The sequence below is a fragment of the Diadema antillarum genome, unplaced genomic scaffold (genome assembly GCF_040938485.1).
Source record: "Diadema antillarum isolate AM-2024a unplaced genomic scaffold, OU_Dant_1.0 seq00001158_RagTag, whole genome shotgun sequence".
Classification (NCBI taxonomy): domain Eukaryota; kingdom Metazoa; phylum Echinodermata; class Echinoidea; order Diadematoida; family Diadematidae; genus Diadema; species Diadema antillarum.
In genome coordinates, this window is record NW_027271968.1 from 36,721 (window position 1) to 57,214 (window position 20,494).

Below are 20,494 nucleotides of genomic sequence, written 5' to 3' on the forward strand. Positions count from 1 at the left end.
AGCAAAATTTTTGATGACGGTTTTCTGAAGTAGCGCGACTGAATTTATCAAATTTTGTTATAGATACTTTTCAAGTTCAAGTGAGCCAACAGAAAAGTTTCATCAACAGTATTATACTGGTTTACAGTCATGGATCAAGGATCATTTGAATCAAAATTGTATTCGAATTATAACACTTTTGCAATGCAAACATTGTGTTCACGTCGAGTACCATTGGTATTGGTTTGTGACTGCGCCTCCTCATCCGCAAGGCCCTTTCGTCGCCAGTTGCTCTTTTGATTTTGATCGTAGAGGGCGGCAACTTTATAAACAACGTGCATGCATCATATATCATGCACGCGCATATCGTGTGGCCGTACCGCGGTATATGAGCTGACTGATGAAGCCTGATGAGCTGAGGATGTCTGCGGCTTTGCTTGCCTGACACGAACATATCGTATCATGTAATTTTGAAACACCTTACCAGTGAACGGGTCACTTTTCAACAACTGAATCCAACATGTTGACTTCGAAGAGTTTTGTGAAGAAGACCAGGCGAGGTGGTGTTATTAAAATCGTGCGAGAACACTATCTTCGAGACGATATTTGGTGCGGATCGGAAGCCTGCGGAAAGTGCTCGATGGACAAGCCGGTCCTATCAAAGGAGCCGTCAATTGACAACAGTTTATGTGGATTCCCCCACTATCTGCTACCAGATACCAATGTTGTGCTACACCAGGTATAAGCATATACAATAAGCATATACTATAGGGTCAAATGTTGATCTAGAAAAAGAAATAACACTTTTGACTCTTGAGACACGAGTAAAGGGAGTCTCCGGTGTGCGAATTGGTATTAGTCCCACACCCTTTGTTTAATGTTATCTTTTCCCTGTAGCATCCATAGATGGCAATGGGTAAAGTTTACTGTAAAACATGATGTATTCGCGGCATGAATTTTTCGCGAATTGGTGCTGACAGCCTTTTTCGTGACATGAAATTTTCGCGAAATGCCACTGGCATTCAATGCATATAGTGCAAACAAGGACTTTCGCGTGCATTTTAATTTCGCGAATCTTGGTGCTCGCGAAATTCACAAAATTAAAGTGCGTGCGAAAATTCCTCGTTTTACAGTAAACTCGGCCTAACGGCACGCCACGGCCAAGTTTACCCATATCTAATTACGGTATATTTACTAACTGCGAACAGCCCGAACACAAAGCAGGTATAAGTCTATAGTATAACTGTTTGAGTGTGTACAATGGAGCATCCCAGAACTAGAGTAACTGCGGCAGTAAGCGGCCGTGCAGCCGTTCGCGGCAGGTACAAGTACACGGTAATATACCGCTAAACACAGCATTGCACTGTTACATGCACACAACACATATACTAGCACATTAGCAATCAACAAAAACCAACTGATAAAATGGGCACGATCTCTGACGAAAGTGAAATTTTCTCACCTAAATGACAACATATCGCATCAAAAAAAAAATTTCGGTACTTCTTAACATAACAATTAAGAAATAATGGTCCAAGAAACTTGATTTTTTGTTGTTTTCCCGATGCTCATAGATTTTGAAAACATATCCTCACATAAAATAGAACTTTCGCGAGCCGATGTGGGCCGCCATTTTTGTTCGGAAAGTGGATGTTACCATTGAAAAAATTCAGAAAAACATGAGGAAGACATCAACCACACCGCCAGAATTGCGATCTTGTTTGCTGCCAATGCATGTGCGCCCGCTATTTTCACGTGCTTTCGCAATGGGAATTGGCGCTTACGCAATGTTTGCGAGACATGTGAAGGCGTTCAGCTAAAGATCGCGGAGCACGCACGTATTGCATAGGGATTGTACATCGTGCCGCAAGCAGAAAAACTACGTCGCATATCGCCCTTATCGGCGAAAATTGTGCCGGGTTTTGCCCTAGTAAATCATGAAAACTGCGTTGGTCAATGGTAAATTTCTTTTATGAAAACAATTGCGTTAATGAATAATCTTGTCTATGATATATGAAATGATCGAAAATAATTTGCCTGATTTGTTTACAAGTTGGAAAAACCCTTAACAATGCTTAAACTGCCACAAACAGGATATTTTACTCTAGTTGGACCTCGATTGTTCTGCTAGTTTACTACTCATCGACCACCTTTTCTTGATTAAATTGAAATACCTTGTAAATTTATCTTAAGAAAATATCCCTCACTGTCAGTTTCACCATGATTTCATTTCACTTCCGGCAGAAAATACTGCAGATTCATATCCTTGCCCTGGGCTCAGATTGTTGACTCGTACCGTATGCGCGGAATTCTCGGCGACAAACGCAGGTGACATTATTTACTGTGCACAGGTGCAAACTCATTTTAATTGACCGCCCATTTTCCCATTGCTAAAGCACATTTAAAATCTAGTGAATGGCAAAGACGTGTCAAGGATAATCATGCGTATTACTAATAAGGATTTTCTTCAATTCTTTTTTCCTCTGTTTCCTCGGGTTGTTCACATTTATCCCCTTAATTTTTGTATTTGTATTCATGTACTGGCCACAGAGACATCTCCGCGACTTCTCCTATAGTCTAGCCTGGTTTCTTGGGAGTTGTGAGAGAATCAAGCATGTTTTGTTTTTTTCAAGGACTTTTTCCAGTGTCTAGCTGTTCTTGGAGATGTCTCTGCAACATCTTTCCAAGACCCCGTTTACAGTGCGAGGCTCGGCCGCGGTCATGCCCAGCCCCGCTTCAGTGTAAACGCACAAAAGGCCAATTGCGGGGCCAAAATTGGTCTCGCATTTGGCCTCGCTCTGGAGGTGGTCTCGGCCGCGGCCGAGCCCGGCCTTTTCTCAGTGTAAACGTAAACTGGGCCAAATGCGCGGCCAATTTTAGTCTGGCTTCCAAACCCTCTGCCTATACTATTTCGCTGTTTAGGATATTAACCCCCTCAACGTCGAAAACTAGTATAGTTTAAGATGGCTTTGTCCTGCAAAGGATTTTTTCCTTCGGCAAAGGCCTTTGCCCGAACGGTGACTTCGTCGCCACGGAATTCATGTGGCAAAGGGTCTGAAAACCAGACAATACCAAATTGCATTTGTTTACAAGCAGAGCGCCACTACAACAAAATATTGAAAGGTTTGAATCAAAAGCGCGGCTGAGCCCGACAGTGTAAACGGACAAAATTGCGCGGCCTGGCCTCGCAATTGAGGCTGGGCTCGGCCGCGGCTCGGCCCAGCCCCGCACTGTAAACGGGGTCCAAGTCCCCACCAAGCTGCAGAGACTGATTTTGTTTTGACATGGGATATGTGTGCGCATACACCTTTCTTATTGCAGTGCTGGGAATTTAGGAGATGCCTAGAATTTTTGCTGCTACAGCAACCAGCAGCACTGTATGGAATCCACTGGCTTCCAGACCATCTGCCCGTACCAATTTGCTCCCCAGAATATTAAAGCCCTCTAATGATGAAAGAAGTGGCAGGTTCAGGGGCCTTCAGGGGCTCTGTCCACATGGAGGGCTTTTTTTGTGGAAGTGACTTAAGTTTACAAAACGTCTGGAAACCAGACTAGGAAGCCACTTGAACTGTGAGAACAGCATGGTTTCATTGAGTGACAATGCTAGTTGTCTGCTTGTATGATTTATATAAACTTGAAAATGTTCAAAGACCTTATTTTTCAGACTTTATTTTTCTTCTTTTACCCAGGTTGACATCTTAGAGGATGAAATAATCAAGAATGTTATTCTTCTGCAGACAGTCCAAAAAGAGGTAATGTATAATAATCACAGGTTTTATCCAGGGAGGTGGAAAGAGATGGAGTGTGCTCTCCCTCTTCCTTTTAGAAGTCATGCTCAGGACCACTGCTCAATTTTGTTTTCTTCCATAATCTAATTTTACACTCCAGTGTAACCACAAGTCGTAAAACCCCTGCCGTGTACAGTGTACTGTTAGTTTGACCGAGGAAAGAGTAGCCCTTGGCTAACAGCACTAATACAGTTTTGTATCATACATGCTCATATTTCATGTTCCACATTTCCGATTTTCTTCAAATTTTGTGACGATGCAAACAACATGTAACACATCCCTTGTCAAAGTTTTTAACCAGATCAGTCCACAGAGAGTGTTGATATCGGCATCAGTTGTAGATATCATATATCATATATATCATCATATTATTTCATCATATACCAATTCGGATGATGATTGCATATGTTTAGCATGCACAACAGTGTACTCAACAACCTTATATGCCACCCATAAATGTAACCATGATATTAATCTAAACTCTGGGCCCTGGCTGTAAATCAAACCCCAAAATGAATAAGCTCTACTCCCAATCCTGAAATCTCCATTTGAGTTTATACAAGAGTGCATTAGCGCCATCAGCACTTACCTAGGGTAGAACTGTAAAAGTGGACATTTTGGCAGTGTTGAAATTTTCGTGCATTTCGCGCCACCAGAAACTAATGTGAAAAGAAAAGCACACAAATATTTTTGCTTAACGTATGTTCCAGTAGTTGATGTCTTGATTCTGGGGAATTAAAAACATGCGAAACTCTTCTTACTCGGCTGAGCGCGAAAAATTAGTTATGCGAAAATATCCACTTTTACAGTACTACTATGTACAGGTTGACGTGTGTAACAAAGAGCAAAAGCTTACAACTCTGTACAATGAGAACACACTAGAACAGGCATGTTGGACCAATACCAATACCAATCGATGGCTAAAAGCTTATTCTGCAACACAAACATTTTCTTTACATCAGAAAGTTTCATGTATTTTTATAATACAACTTTACATATTTATAACAGCACACTTTTCACTACTTGCTGAGGCTCTGTAGCTGCTTTGTTTCTTGGCCAATTTGGTTTGTTTGAACACTGACCTGTGAGACACACACTGAGGAACCCAGACACTGTTATGTGAAGCCTGTGAAAACATTACTTGTGCCAAGAATGGTTGATTTCAATATGGAGTATCTTGTTACTTGTATCAAATGAATTGTGTAAAGTATGAGTATATTACATCAATTTTGCAATGCCAAGCATGACTTTCATGCTCTTTTCAATTGCCTCAGTGCAGATGGTTCATCTGCAATTTGGGAAGAGGGAAGATTGGTGCCCAAGCAGGTTACTAAATTTTTTGGCAATCATACACTTTACGGCCCTATATTATCCGTACCTCATTCCCTGTGTGCCAAGGTGATATCCCATGAACCACCACGCACTGAGTTGCTGGCGAGCTTCTCTTGCTGTATGGAACGCTGTTTGACAAGTGGTAACGTCACTAAAGCCCTCCTCACCCTGCAACTTTGACACATTGAATACTGCGCAATATAGCGTGTCTTTGCTCTCCGCTGCAGGATTATCAAGCTTTACATTTGTGACCCTGCACCTCAAAACAAACAAAAAGTCGCCAGACATGAATTTTTAGTTAAGACCATATTGTGAAAGAGCAGACTTTAAGCTTTAAAATGATGTATAACTCAAATCAAATGGACTCTCCTAACTTATCTAAATATTGGAAAGAAAGCACAAACTCAGGAAAAGTGTGAACTGAGAAAAGAGGCTCTGAAGTATAGTGTCTATTCAAGCGCTTAATCTTTACCAAACCGTGCTGGCTGTGCAATGAATGGGACAAAAAACAGGAAGTAAACCACCAGAGTAACAATAATGAAGGGATTATCAGATTAATTTGAAATTAAGCATGCTTCATTAACACATTCTGTCCATAATCAATGCCAACTTTCAAAGCAGTAGCACTATCCTTTCAAAAGTTATTAAGAGTTGAAAGTGAAGAGTGTGGACAAGGTTTTTCAGAAATGAAAAAGGGTTTCTAAAGACACAGCTAATCACACTATTCTACCAAAAATGTTCGAGATATACTGCTAAAAACACACTTTCCTGCCCGTTTTATGATACCAAATTTTAGCATAATGTAAAAGAAGACCCGCTCTTTCAGAAAATATGAAAAAGTCAAGTTCGGCTAGTTGACCCATTTCACTTATTTTCAGTCCTCACGCAAAATCAGTGTGTTCGACTTTACGTTCGTTTTGAGGTGCACGGTCACATTTACAATGTTGCATCACAGAAAATTGCCATGATCGTGGCGCAAAGTGTGAGGAAGTCTGTGATACAACAGCTTCCATTTTGAACATCCTAGCTAGCCAAATCTGAACAACTACATAAATATGGTATTTTCATCCATCTGCTGCCACTGCAAATCGCAGAAACCTCCCATCACAGGAGAGGCTTGGTGCCTGATAGGTAACCCAAGTTCGTATGCACTGCTTGTTTAGGGTAAAATCTCTCGCCGATAATAAAGGGCCGTAAAGTGCATGATTGCCAAATTTCGTCCCCAACGATGGCCTTTAACTAGTGCTCGAGGATGATTCACAGCTGGAATTAGTTGTTTGCTGACATGTTTGTGGATATTTAATCGCGTGGACTATATGCCCTGCAACCAAGTCTCGGAGTGCACATTCCATCTCTTTCCACCTCCCTGGTTTTATCTGTGAATCTAAAGAAAGTCTCATTTCTAAGTTTAGGAACTAAATGGGATCAAATCCTGCAGGTGATTACAAATGTTAATATGTGTTATATTTTTTATGTGGATGTGAGGTTATGGTGAATTTAATGGCTTGTTCAATGCATGACAAAGAAATAATACACATTGTGATGTCCTGTGGGAATTTCAAGGAACATTTGTATTGTGATGTACCGGGTACCTCTCATATTTGCATGCTACTTTTACTGAACAATACATTTTAGGAGGATGTGGTATAATGTGTCACAGTCATTCACCACAGATTGTCCCACGTATTCATATCTGTGGTGGCAAATTGAAGAGTTTGTATCCTTTTTGATGATCTACCAAAACCCATTATTTGTCCCCGCCGAACGAGTTCGAGCAGGGGACTATGAAACGGGCTCCGTACGTGTGTGTGTCCGTGTGTCCGTCTGTCTGTCCGTCCGTCTGTCTGTCTGTGCGTCCGTGTGTGATCAAAATGTTCAATTTGCTACTTCTCTGTCATTTATGAGCCAATTTTGATTCTGTTTGCTTTATATGATAGCACTACATGGGAGCTTTGTTTCTTATGATTTCCACCTACCGGTATATACATTGTACATGTACAGACAATGAACAAAACAATTTGAAGTCCTTTTGAATGAACTTTGATCATGGATTAGACTAAGATTAGACCTTACTAGGGCTTAAATGTATTAGGTCATCATTATAGTGCAGCCCTAAATATCAAGTATTTCTTTGAACATTGTTGCCTTATTCAATTCTTTTGGGTCTCTTTTTATGCCCAGGTCAAGCACAGAAGTCTACCTGCATACAAAAGGATACGCGACATCATAGCCAATAGTAATAAGCAGTTCTATGTCTTTACCAATGAACATCATAGGTGAGTCCCTTTTTTCTTCGTAGGAATTTTTTTGCAAGTCATAAATTCCTGTCAGTATAATTACAAATACAGTAAAGTTCTTTGTATACAGAAGACTTTTTTTCATCGTGGAAAATATCAAAATTGGGGATGCACCTTAAAAACTGGAACGAGAAACTCTTGGCATTTGGTTCCAAACCTGACGTATGTAAACTCCATTATAGGGAAGTCAATACTATGCCAGTATCGTGTGAACAAGTATGTTTGTGTAAAGAAACAGAGTAGACATTGATGTGAAATTTCATAATGCATTTAACATTGAATAGTAATTTTTCTGTCACCATTTTTGTTTCACCGTAATGTCGCTGGTTGTGCTGAAGATTTTGTCTCTGGCTATTGTGAAATTGCAGCAGAAATGATTGAAAGTATAACTCTTCAGCAGTAGCATTGTCACACACAGACACACACTCACACACACAACAGACACTCAATTATCATGCACATCGCGCACACTTCTTTGAAACCTTAGCGTGACTTTGTACATGGCTTGTTTGCATGGATGTAGCCATAGAAGTTGTATGTGTTGGTATTCCAATGCCTATGTCAAAAATTATATTACCCCCCCCCCCCCCCCCCCCCCCCCCCCCCGCAACCCAAATGTGCTTCTAGGGCGGGCATCAATTTGTGCCTTCAGCACAAATTGTCGCCAGGCGACAAATTGTGCAGGGCGACAATTTGTGCCGTCAGCTCCCTGCACAATTTGTCGCCCATTTCAGGGGGCAACAATTTGTGCTGCAACAGTCGTACATGTTTTGCCATTGTAAATACCCTTGAGTGCACTGCATCTCCACTAAACTCACTCACACCTGTGCATTATTTGAATACTATTAGCTCTGTTTCAGGTCCTACTGACTGGTGCTCCTTTTGTGTGTTAATTTGAAATGTGTTGTTATCCTTGTGTCATAGAGATACCTATGTAGAGATAGCTGCTGGGGAATCTGCCAACGACTTCAATGACAGAGCCATCAGAAAGTGTGTGGAGTGGTACAACAAACACTTGAAGCAAAGCTGCAACATCAAGGTTGTTTTACTCACCAATGACATTGCCAACCGAGACAAGGCAAGAGAAGAAGGGCAGTTGGCATACACAGGCAAGTCTGTCTCTGTGCCTCTTGACACAAACAACAACCAGAATACATAAGGTTCAAGGGCATATGTCAAACAGATATTGATAATTATTGAAACTGTAAGAATTCACTGTACCGTATGTCCCCCAAAAAATTACAACAGGACCCTCCGCAATGATAACTTTAAAAATTGTGAATCAATCCAAATACAATTTCAGGGTATGAAACTATAACTCATTGCCCACATCTTACTGAAAACCCCATTCGATTTGCTTCAGTGGTCAAAGAGAAATTATGAATTTTGTAGAGCATGTCAGGAATCGCTTCCCTCCAAGTTCTGTCTATTGTGTTTATACACATTTGCAGTTCCAAGAGCATTCAAGTGCTGAACTTGGCAGAATCAGACTCATGACATGCTTTACAAAAATCCACATTTCTCTGTGACCGCTCAACCAAATTGAATGAGGTTTTCTGCAAAATAGAGCTAAGATGTTCTGTTTTTAGACCCTGAAGTAGCATTTGGACAGTTTAATCATATTGGGTGTTATTAATGCGAAAACAGATTGTAATTTTTGGGGGGACATAATGTACAGTAACAACCTGAGATACTCACAACTGATTGGCAGTTCCTGAATGTTGCCATGATCACGACAAAAGATAGTTAACAAGAAGATAGGAAGGCGCGTGATAAAAATGGAAACAAAACAAAATGGCTACCCTACATGACGATACAAAAGAGAGCTAAGTACAAACTCAGTACACCTAGAAACATCATTCATTTCCAAAGGTAGTGGTATTTTTATTATCTTAAAAAGATTAAAAAATTATAGTCGTAGCTTTTTTTCGATTAAGGGGATGATTTTGAAGAACGAGATTGTAAAGTAATAAGGATTATTTCGTGGAGGTAAAAATTTGGCAACAACATGATCTAAAAACAATCAAAGATGCTTGATAAACAACAACAACAGCTTCAAAGACAGTGTGTCTCAGGTGATGTGCGTAATATGCTTGAGGACCGCGCGCTGTCCATTTGTTTTGTACAGGATTAGTGCACACTTTTCTGTCTTTTCAGTTAAATGTCTTTGATCACAACTTACAGTAATTGCAAAAGTCTGTGAAATGGTGCCAGGATGGAACTGCAAAGGGAAATGAGACGTGTTTCATGAGCAAGTGTTAAAGGGATGGTACAGTATTGGTGGAGATGAGAATTGGGCTTTTAACTTTTTGAGAGATACCAAGAAAACACTGATGATATAGTACAGAACATACGATTGTAAGAGGAATTCAAAGTTTATTTGATGAAAATCTGGTTTGGAAAGACAGAAACATCCAAAAACAAAGTAAAACAAAGCGATCGTAATAAAGTGTGAGTCCCACACTTTATTAGAATCACTCTTTTTTGGATATTTCAGCCATTTCAAAACCAATTTTCATCAAATAAACATTGAATTCCTCATAGAATTACATGCTCTTTCATATTTCATAAGAGATTTCTCATTATCTCACCAAAAAATGTTAGAAACCTGAAATTAGGTGTCAACCAAAACTCTACGGTCCCTTTAAAGTGGTCAGCAATATGTTGTAGGAATAAGCAATGCTGTTGATTTTGTTTGTTTAATTGCTTTTCTACCTAAGCTTTGGGTTTTGATGTTCTAGATCAACATTCAAGTCCAAACATGTGCCACAGTCCAAAGCAAAATTGAGTGCCATTTACTATTGATTTATATTATTTCACTATCAGTCAGCCATGAATGACTTTTTTTAGTATGATGGTTTGGATGCTTGTCATACCACCTTTAGTTGTAGTGTAATTCATCCTGGTACTAACAGTATAAATAACATCAGGGGTGACAAAATTTTTTCAGTTTTCATTGTGCTGTGGATTTTGGGTAGCTTATGATCTAGCCAGATTCACAATAACATACAGGATATGTCTGCAGTCTAGGCATTTGCTTTATTGCTTTGTAAGGAGCTTCAAGTTCCCAGTACCCAATGTGTCAATGAATGTGTGAAAGTCACTATCTGAGTGCTTGTATTCTTTCCAAACAGTTGGGGAGTATGTCAAAGCACTGAATGGTAGGCCAGAGCTGGTGGATCGGTTGGCCCAGATCAATAGTGAAGAAAGGACCAAAGATGCTGTAAGTAGCACATTTCTTCTGTCTTCTTATCTGCTGATTTGGCATGTAAGCTGTCTGTACCTGGCTGTGAGATCGCATTGAATCATTGTTTGTAAATACATATTAAACACAATCGAGCAGACCCACACACTTTGGCATGCTATTTGGTGAAGTGACTTCAGATGTGTTTGCTTGTCCAATGAGCACTGAATAACATTCAATAGATGATTACTATAAGAAATTTAACAATATCATTGTGCAAGTACTGCACAAATCAGTTATACAAGTTTGTAATGATCATTTTGAAAAGAAATTCAAAAGATATACAGGTAACTCCTGTTATAATGAAGTCCTTGGGACTGGCAGTTTTCTTTTGTTATATCAGGGCTGCACACCAACCCATTTTTTTCTACTGTTCCGACAGACGGGTCGCACCAGTAGGTACCCAGTTTTTCCACTTTTTATCGGTCAATTCCTGAAAAAGTTACTGGTCAGACAGTGATTTTCACTGGTCGGGGACCATCGAACCAGTGCCAGTGTGCAGTGTTGGTTATATCGAAATTCTTAAAGCTGAACAGAAAGTATATAAAGACAGTATATAGATGATGATTTTGGGACCTGAATTTTTGCTTCATTGGAACAAGAAATTTGTCATAACTGTGTCATTATAACAGGAGTGCATTGTAGTAACAAGTTACCATACCAAAGAAAAAAACCAAAATAGAAAAAGATATACCACAGTCTTGTTGATGGGACCAACAGGAATTTTGCATTTTTTTTTCTTTTGTGGGCTTCTTCAGCTGGACAGGGATATCAAGGTGTCTGGAGGGAAGAAGATCCTGTTCCCAGAGCACCTAAGTCTGTCCCAGCTCCAGGCAGGTATCAAAGAAGGCCGGTACAAGCAGGGTACATTCCAGTCCAGCCGGGAGAACTACCGGGAGGGCTACGTCAGTGTGCAGGGGGAGGAGAAGAGGGTAAGGAATAGTTGTTCAAATCTCTTATGCCGCATGCCCACTGTGCGACCTGAGCCTGCGAGCTGGTTGGAGCTGGTGCGAGTTGAAAGTGACCTTGAGCTTGCACCAGCACGCTGGCGAGCTAGTGTGATCTTATTGTGGACGCGACCTCTACAATGCCCACAGTGCGACCTCTTTGCGAGCTCATTGCGAGCTCCCTAGTAAGTTCCTTTCGATCCATTTCTACGTACAAAGTTATATGCGTGCATGGTGGAGGAATATGCAAATTTCGTATTCGTGGTAGGCTGACTTTGCTTGTGTAGATTTGCATCCAGGATTTGGTCAGGCATGCTTTATTTTTGTTTGTTTGTTTGTTAATATCTATCATAAGCTTCTTAAAGTTTTTTTTTTTTTTTTAGTGTTTCTGCACTGCAAGTCAACCAATAATTAGCAGTCCTACCACACTGGTCCTGCTTGGAGGCCCCTTCAGCCCACTACTTCTCCTTTCTGGGCCTTTTGTGGTATCTGACTGCCACCACATTGTAGAGCAAGTCTTTGATTAATCCCTGTCTCACTGCACAATTAGCTCTTCTTGCTCTGAATCTAGCCTGAATGGGGCTTTTAATGGAACAGACAGTGTCATCTTAAATTAAAATATGTGGCTTTTAAAGGGAAATTACAGTGCAGTCGAGTGTTAATCTAAAAGTAAAGAATAGTTTTCTCTCAAAAACAATGAAAATTGGATCAAAATTGGATGGAAATAAAGAAGTTATGACATTTTGAAGTATGTTTATTTTTCTGGAAAAGTTCTTGAACAGTCAATACGAATATGCAAATAGTGAAGTCTCAATTGCATCTTTTTTTTTTACAACTTGCCACATAGATTGTACATAGATTTTTACATTTCCAGTTTATTCAAGCTCAAGTTTGCCTGGGTCTCAAATCCTGATAGTAGGCCTATGTATAACTGATCATTATTCAAGTTATTCAACCAGGAATAACATCACATTTTACACTTTGATAACAGAAACAATGAATATTTGTCATTACTTTTGTACACTAGCAAAGAAAAATGGAGGGTTGATAACATCATCATCTCATGTGCATATAAATACAAACTGTGCTGCAGAAATTAGTGAAACTTCACAATGCCATAGTTTCCCTAATTTTTTTCCTCAATTTTTTGTCAAATTTTCACTGTTATAGCCATACTTGTAAGATTTTAATCTTACTTATAAGATTAACCTAGATACCTGGACTTGAATTTGTCTTTAAAAGATAACTAATCCACGATTTCTCTGACTTTTCTACCCTTTTGGATGGACAAGCGGGTATTTTTGAATGCTTGCGAGCTTGCCCAGCTTGGGAGCTGCTGCGAGCTGGGGTCGCCCACTGTGCGACCTGCTTGCGAGTTGCTGCGAGCTAACCACAGGTCGCAAGATTTTTTGAACATGTCCAAAACCTTGCGAGCTCAAGCAAGCTGGTTGGTGCGAGCTTGTGCAAGCTGTGGTCGCCCACTGTGCGACCTCGCACCAGCTCACACCAGCTCGTAGGCCCAGGGGGCATTTCATGAAGCGTTTTGTCAGATATTTCGTCTGACAAACTGTTAAAAGCTACAGAAATCCTTGCATCTGATTGGCTGAGAGCAAATTTGTCCGACAAAGTTGTCGGACAAAATACTTCATGAAATGCCCCCCAGGTCGCACAGTGGGCATTCTGCTTGTGGCACAATGTGCCTTTGGAGTACCAGTCAAGAAGGCTTGACCACTGGTAGTCAGTATCATTCACCTCTTTCTGAGCTTTGTCTGTAAAACAGACCACCACCTAATTTGCACCCTACTCTTTGAAAGAAGCTCAGTGACAATGTTCATGAGGTCCGAGTCTCTTGCACATGGAGTCATCATTTTGTGTCCTCTGTGAGGAAAAGAGCGATTTAGCCTGTTAACAGAAGGAATGGTAGAAGACATACAACATTGGCTTAGCTGGTCTTTCTAGGCTTCAGATCAGGGGGTCTTTATTGTGCCCTTGAAGCACAAAGTCACCAGAGGATACTTTGTATTCAGCATTCAATACTGTTTGTGGCATCACATGTCTTCTACATGCTCTGGGTGCTTGTTAGGTGTGTGATGGGGAGGTCTGGCCTCGGCATTGGGTGTCGGGTCCTGTAGGTCTGATTTTCAGACCACAGACAAAAGAATGCTGTAAATGTTCCAGCTCTTTGATCATTAAGATTTTGTACCTGGGAGAATTTATTTTAATCAGGGGGACAACAATGTATGTTTTTTGTTATTTTCACAAAATAATCTTTTCAAACCTAATCTTACCCGATGGAATTCATAATGTATCATCTGCTCACACAGAAAACCAATTTGATAATAGTAGAAAATTGAAGCATTGTCAGTTGGAAAGAAACCACTACAAATGTTGTGTGCCTTCTGTGATCTTCACATTCTCTTCATGGACAGGTATTCATCAAAGGCCTTGCCAATCAGAATCGGGCTGTGCAAGATGACATCATAGCTATCGAAATGCTGCCAGAGTCGCAGTGGTCAGCGCCTTCCTCTGTCATTGCAGAGGACACTGGATCCAAAGATGATGTTCTCGATGAGGTGAGGCGGCAAAGATGCATAATAATGCAATGATGATGAAACAGTACCAAAGACCTGGATTGTTTTCATAAAGCTCTTGCTGTACGTGAAGAGCTGAATATGATATTCCCCTGTTCTAGGATGGGTGAGATCTGATGTTTCCCTAGTAGGTCATATGTGACCGTGCATCACAAAACGAACAAAAAGTCGCACACACTGATTTTGTGTGAGGACTGAAAATAGGTGAAATGGGTCAACTGAGCCAATCTTGACTTTTTCATATTTTCTGAAAGAGCAAGTCTTCTTCTACATTATGCTAGAATTTGGGGTCATAAAACGGGCAGGAGAGTGTGTTTTTTAGCAGTTTATTTTGAACATTTTTTTTTGCAGAATGATGTAATTAAGTGTGTCCTAGAGTCCCCTTTTCATTTCTTAAAAACCTTGTACACACTCTTCACTTTCAACTCCTATAACTTTTGAAAGGATGATGCTACTACTTTGAAAGTTGGTATTAATTAAGGACAGAATCTATTAATAAGGCATGCTTAATTTAAGTTTAATCTAATAATCCCTTCATTGTTGTTACTCCGGTGGTTTACATCCTGTTTTTTTATGCCTCCGCCACGAAGTGGTGCCGGAGGCATTATGTTTTCGGGTTGTCCGTCCGTCCGTCCGTCCGTCCGTCCTTCCGTCCGTCTTTCCGTCCGTCCGTAATGAATTTTGTGGACAAGGTAACTATCAAAAGCTATTGAGGTATCCTAATGAAACTTGGCATGTATGTGTATTAGGGGGTGAAGTTGTGCCTATCAACTTTTGGGTGCACGTGCTAAAGGTCAAAGGTCAAAAGGTCAAGGTCAAATACATAAAATTTCACTATTTCCACCATATCTATGCAATGCCTGAAGATATTTTCTTGAAACTTAGTGTATGCATGTATTACCCAATTTAGATTCTCTGGTGAAAGTTTGGGTCATGAGGTCAAAGGTCAAAGGTCAAAAGGTCGAGTAAAAGTATTAAAACTTTTTTTTTCTCTGTAAATTGGAAAATTGTTCAAGGTATCTTCATGGAACATAGTATATATACATGTACTGACTGGCAGTGATTATCTAGAGAATGTAGGGTTCATGGGGTCAAAGGTCAGGGGTCAAAGGTCAAGTGCAACACTTCAAAATTTTACTATTTCCCTCATGTTCATGCAATGCCAGCAGGATTAGTTTTTTTTTTTTTTTTTTTTTACACTTGGTGTATGCATGTGTAACCTAATAGAAATTCTCTGGAGAGTTTTTTTTTTTCTTTTTCTTTTTTATTGCCTCAAAGGTCAAAAGGTCAAAGATCAAGTGAAAGTGCTGAGCTAACTTTTTCCTCCATATCTCGGAAGTGGCTCAATTTATCGTGAAACTTACTGCATATCTATGCATGTTTTACCTGAAAGTGATTATCTTATGAATTTTAGGGTCAAAGGCCAGATGAACATGGTAACAATTTACTATTCAGTACAGAAATTGCACTTTTTCTCCATACCGGTACCATGAAAATTACTCAATGCATAAATGTATGAATGGGTCAAAGTCAAGATAAAGTCCTTAAATCCCCAAATACATGCTCTCCTATTCATCCAATTAAACCAAGGTCAAGGAAGATGAACATTCAACACATTTGTGACAAACTTGTCATTTCAATATTTTGCCAGTTTTGTGAAAATGTAATCACACATTGTCCACATGTACTATCTAGACCTATTAGGAGAATCATGCATTATGGCGGAGGCATAACAGTCGCCATAGCGACATTTCTAGTTGTCCCATTCATCGCACAACCAGCACGGCTTGGTAAAGATTAAGCGCTTGAATAAACACTGTACTTCAGAGCCTCTTTTCTCACTTCACACTTTTCCTGAGTGTGTGCTTTCTTTCCAATATTTCGATAGGTTAGGAGAGTCCATTTGATTTGAGTAATACATCATTTTAAAGCTTAAAGTCTGCTCTTTCAGAATATGCTCTTAAAGGCACTCAGTCATGGCGAGTGGTTTGTGCGGCACGGAGACGAACGCTACACGCTGCCTCCCCTATTCTGTATCAAATGTAGTGACCCCGAATGAGAATAGCGCTGGCTCAATGGGTCAGCGAACAAAACGCTAGAGTTCTGTGGGCTACAAGAGAGCTCTCTGTGCTAATTTCCTAACCCAAAATGGCTGTCCGAGCGAGCCAAGAGAGCTTCCGAATGGACGCACACTCTCAGTGCGCATGCGCATGAAGAGAGGCCAAAAGAGCCACGCGTCTTCTGGCCTCTCTCCTCCAATCACCGCAGCTCGCGGTGACAATATTTGTGTATGTTGCGTACACACACACACGCACACACACACACACACACACGCGCGTCTTCTGGCCTCTCCCCTCCAATCACTGCAGCTCGCGGTGACAATGTTTGTGTATGATGCGTACACACACCCACACACACACACGTGTCTCAGTGGCAGCATTGTCCCACACGTTTATGGATATAGCACCGAGTCTGGCATTGCGCAATTGCATGCACAAACTTCGGTCGTTCGGAGTTTACGTACCATTAGGGATGGCGATCGGCTGCCTTTAACTAAAATTTCATGTCTGGCGACTTTTTGTTTGTTTTGTGGTGCAGGGTCACGTATGTTTTCATGAACTTGGTTTGGCATTAAATCATTTTTGTCTCACTTGCATAGGCACCACTTTTTTGTCATCTTCATCAACAATTTGGTGTACTCTAACTTTCCACAACATTGAGATGTGACCAACAAACCAGCACCATGGGTACATAACCTAAAAGTGTTGGTCAAGTTTAAATATGGGTGAAGTCTCACAAGGTAAAAGGTCAAAAGGTCAGTGAACTTGCCCTGATAAGCACTGTACTCAGTATTGTGGTGTACTTTCAATAACTTTCCACAGATTTGAGCTATGACTATCAAACTCATGCCACAAGGTACATAACCTGCAGATGCCGGTTAAGTTGGACTATGGGTCAAGTCTGACAAGGTCAAAGGTCAAAATGTCAATGAACTTTCCCTGACAAGCACTGTACTCAAATGATTGTGGTATGCTCTCAATAACTTTTCACAGCTTTGAGCTATTATCACCAAATTCAGACCACAGTTACATCACCTACAGATGCTAGTCAGATTTGAATATGGGTGAATTCCGAAAAGGTTGAAGGTCTAATGGTCAATGAACTTTACGTGATAAGCATGGTACACATAGTGTTGTGGTATACTCTCAATAACTCCTCACAGCTTTGAGCTGTGACCATCACATTCACACCTTTGGCACATTACCTAATGGTACCAGTCAGTTCAAATATTGGTGAATTTTGAGAAGGTAAAAGGTCAAGAGATCAATTAACTTTACCTGATTAGCACTGTACTCATAGAATTTTGGTTTATTCTCAATAACTTTCCACAGCTTAAGGCTATGACCACAAATTTCACCACAGGTACATCACATAAAGATGCTAGTAAAGTTCAAATACCGGTGATTTCTGACAAGGTGAACGGTGGAAATGTCAATGAACTTTCCCTGATAAGCACCATATATTGTGTGCTCTCAATAACTTTCCACAGCTTTGAGCAGTGACCACAAAACTCTCACCCCAGGTACATCACCTAACGATGCCGGTCAAGTTTGAATATTGGTTAAGTCAGACAAGGTCAAAAGTCTAAAGGTCAATGAACTTACAATGAAAAACACTACAATAACAAATTGCGGTATGCAGGTGAGACATCACTTTGCATTTGCATGGCTTGTTTGGGTTTTTTGTCTTGTCTGTGTAATATCTTGATTATCTGTACCGGGGAGGGCATTTCCAAATTCACATTTATGTCTTGTTGTCTCTGTCTTGGACTGCTCTTCAGCTATGACCCAGGACAGGCACCAACCCCTGATGTGTGGTTGTCACCAAAGAATTCCCCTCTCAGGGCCAGTATCTAAAAATTTTGTGGTTATTACATTTAATAGTCTTGCCTTTGATATCTGGAAGGTGAAATGAGCTCCTATTTTCTTGACATCATACAGGCAGAAGACTCTGTGGATAGCTCTAACCGCCCACCCAGGAGAGATGCAATGCCAACGTGCAGGGTTGTAGGAATCATCAAGCGAAACTGGCGGCCATTTTGTGGTGTAATCATGCCAGCATCGGTGAAAGGGGTGAGAGATGTAATCCAAATGGAGCCAAGAAGAAGTTCCACTGTTGTTGTTGGGCCTGTGTCTTCAGGCTGTTCTAAGCATACTGATTATTGTTTGTCTTCATGTCTCTTTTAATTTAATTCTTCTCCTTTAAAGTATATCATTACCTTGGTTTATTTGTTGCTGTGGATGTGCTGGCAAGCACCATTTTTAAGGATTACATGAATAATTGTTACATTAAAAATGCTTAGCTCAGTGATTACAAAGTCATTGTTGAGTATATTTTGCTTGTTTATTCAGTATATGAAATGAAATTTAACCTAAAGGCCGTGTCACACCATTCCGGGCAAGCTACGCGGGCTTGTAGTCTAGTGGGATTTTGGGAAAATATGACTGTTAGAGGCATTTTTTAGTAAAAGTTGGGAACCGGTCTATTTTGTATAATTCAAGTACGCTGAATCCAAAAATTCCGGTTCCCAAGCGGAATTTTGAGTCTAAGAGCATCTAATTTGCATAAACAAAATGGCCGCCAATTCATTGCTTTTTAAGGTGTCTCGATGATCTAATTTTCATAACATCTCCCTAGACATGCAGAAATAGTAGTAATTTCAGAAATTAAGGTGCAAAGACAATATCTAGGTCATCATTTGTTCATAACTTTCACTTATATATGCAAATTAAGAAGTGAAATATGCAAATTAGGCGTTGCCGCTGATACAGTAATGCATTACCGCATATATATGCACATGTATAGTACCTACGTGTTCACTTCTGTTTTTAATCATTTTAACAAGTTACCGGGCAAACAAAAAGTACTTTGTGTCGCCGGAGTCGAATCAAAATAAATCAATTCAAAAGATTTCAATCAATTCAAGAATTGAATTACACTTATGCAAATATCTATTCAAATTGGTACACAAGAGGATAACTGGCAGGATTCTAGATTCTACAACGCATTGCTGCAATATATGGATCTGAATCATAATTCTGAAGATAGTTGTCATTGTATCAAGACCGGTTCACGATTCCTAGTGCGCTAAAGAGATACAAGAACCAACCTTATGTATTAAAACAAAACATGCATCTCATTTACATAATAAATTATGCAAATATTTTTCCATTTTCTCAACATATTTTCCCCTAAAACAAAGTTTTGCAATTAAAATGTACCTTGGCGTAGTGAAAAATATATAGATATGCTATCGGTCAAACAAAGTGTTCATGGTGTCATCTGAGTCCGAGGAAAATCGAGTGTTGGAATCAACCAATTCAGAATAAAAAAATGAATAACAATATTTGTAATAACGTATGCAAATTGGTACGCAAGAGGCTTTACTACGACAGGCTTCGAGATTCTACAACACATTGCCGCGATATATGAATCTGAATCATTATAGTTATAATATCAAGACGTAAGTTGATGATTCTTTTGTGTTAAAGGAGATACAAGAAAAAAAAAACACAGTTATTAGAAATACCCCAATAATCTAATTTGCATATAGATTATACAAATTTTCTATGGATATATTCCCTAAAACAAAGTCTTGCTATCAAAATGTACCTTGGTGTACTAATATACAGCTAAGATATCGGGCAAACACGTTGCACATAATGATGTCGTCCGAAGTAAATCAAGTACTGGAATCAATCAATAAAGGAGAACTGAATGATACTAAAATGAAATATGTTTGCAAATTGATATTCAAGAGGCCGTAGACCAGGCAGGTTTCGAGATTATACAACGCACTGCCGCAATATATGAATATGTTTCATAACAGTTATAACAATATCAAGACCTGTTAATGATTCCTGGTGTGATTAAGAGATGCAAAAATTAACTGCAACTAGTAAACAACACACATCTATTATCTCATTTGCATAATAAATTATGCAAATATTCACCCATTTTCTATATGCATATTCACCACTAAAACAAGGTCTTGCCATCAAAGCTATCGAACAATCACATCACTGTACGTTACTCTATGGATTAGTGCAAGGTCGCTTTTTCCACTCTGTACTTTGTCGTTTTCATTGGATAGATTGGTTTATAATTATTTTCGATCTGTTGAATTTAAAATCAAGTGGCAACTTTCATAAATCTCGTCATAATTTATGGGTTTCCCAGAGATAGATTAAAAAAAACCTATCTCTTCACCCACTCTGCAGGCTCAAGCAAAAAAAAAAAATTATAAGAAAAATCC

General features: G+C 39.8%; 1 protein-coding gene across 1 annotated transcript in view; it reads left to right on the forward strand.

Annotated features, from left to right (window-relative positions):
- Window positions 1–421: 421 nt before the first annotated feature.
- The window catches only part of LOC139744316 (exosome complex exonuclease RRP44-like), a 218,268-nt gene continuing 198,195 nt past the window's right edge, over window positions 422–20,494 (forward strand). Inside the window, exons 1-8 of the mRNA XM_071654761.1 lie at window positions 422–718; window positions 3,669–3,731; window positions 7,281–7,375; window positions 8,321–8,505; window positions 10,531–10,619; window positions 11,399–11,572; window positions 14,017–14,160; window positions 18,180–18,311. Of these exons, the coding sequence (XP_071510862.1) occupies window positions 500–718; window positions 3,669–3,731; window positions 7,281–7,375; window positions 8,321–8,505; window positions 10,531–10,619; window positions 11,399–11,572; window positions 14,017–14,160; window positions 18,180–18,311 (1,101 nt within the window). The 5' untranslated portion in view covers window positions 422–499. The remainder of the gene's footprint in view (window positions 719–3,668; window positions 3,732–7,280; window positions 7,376–8,320; window positions 8,506–10,530; window positions 10,620–11,398; window positions 11,573–14,016; window positions 14,161–18,179; window positions 18,312–20,494) is intronic.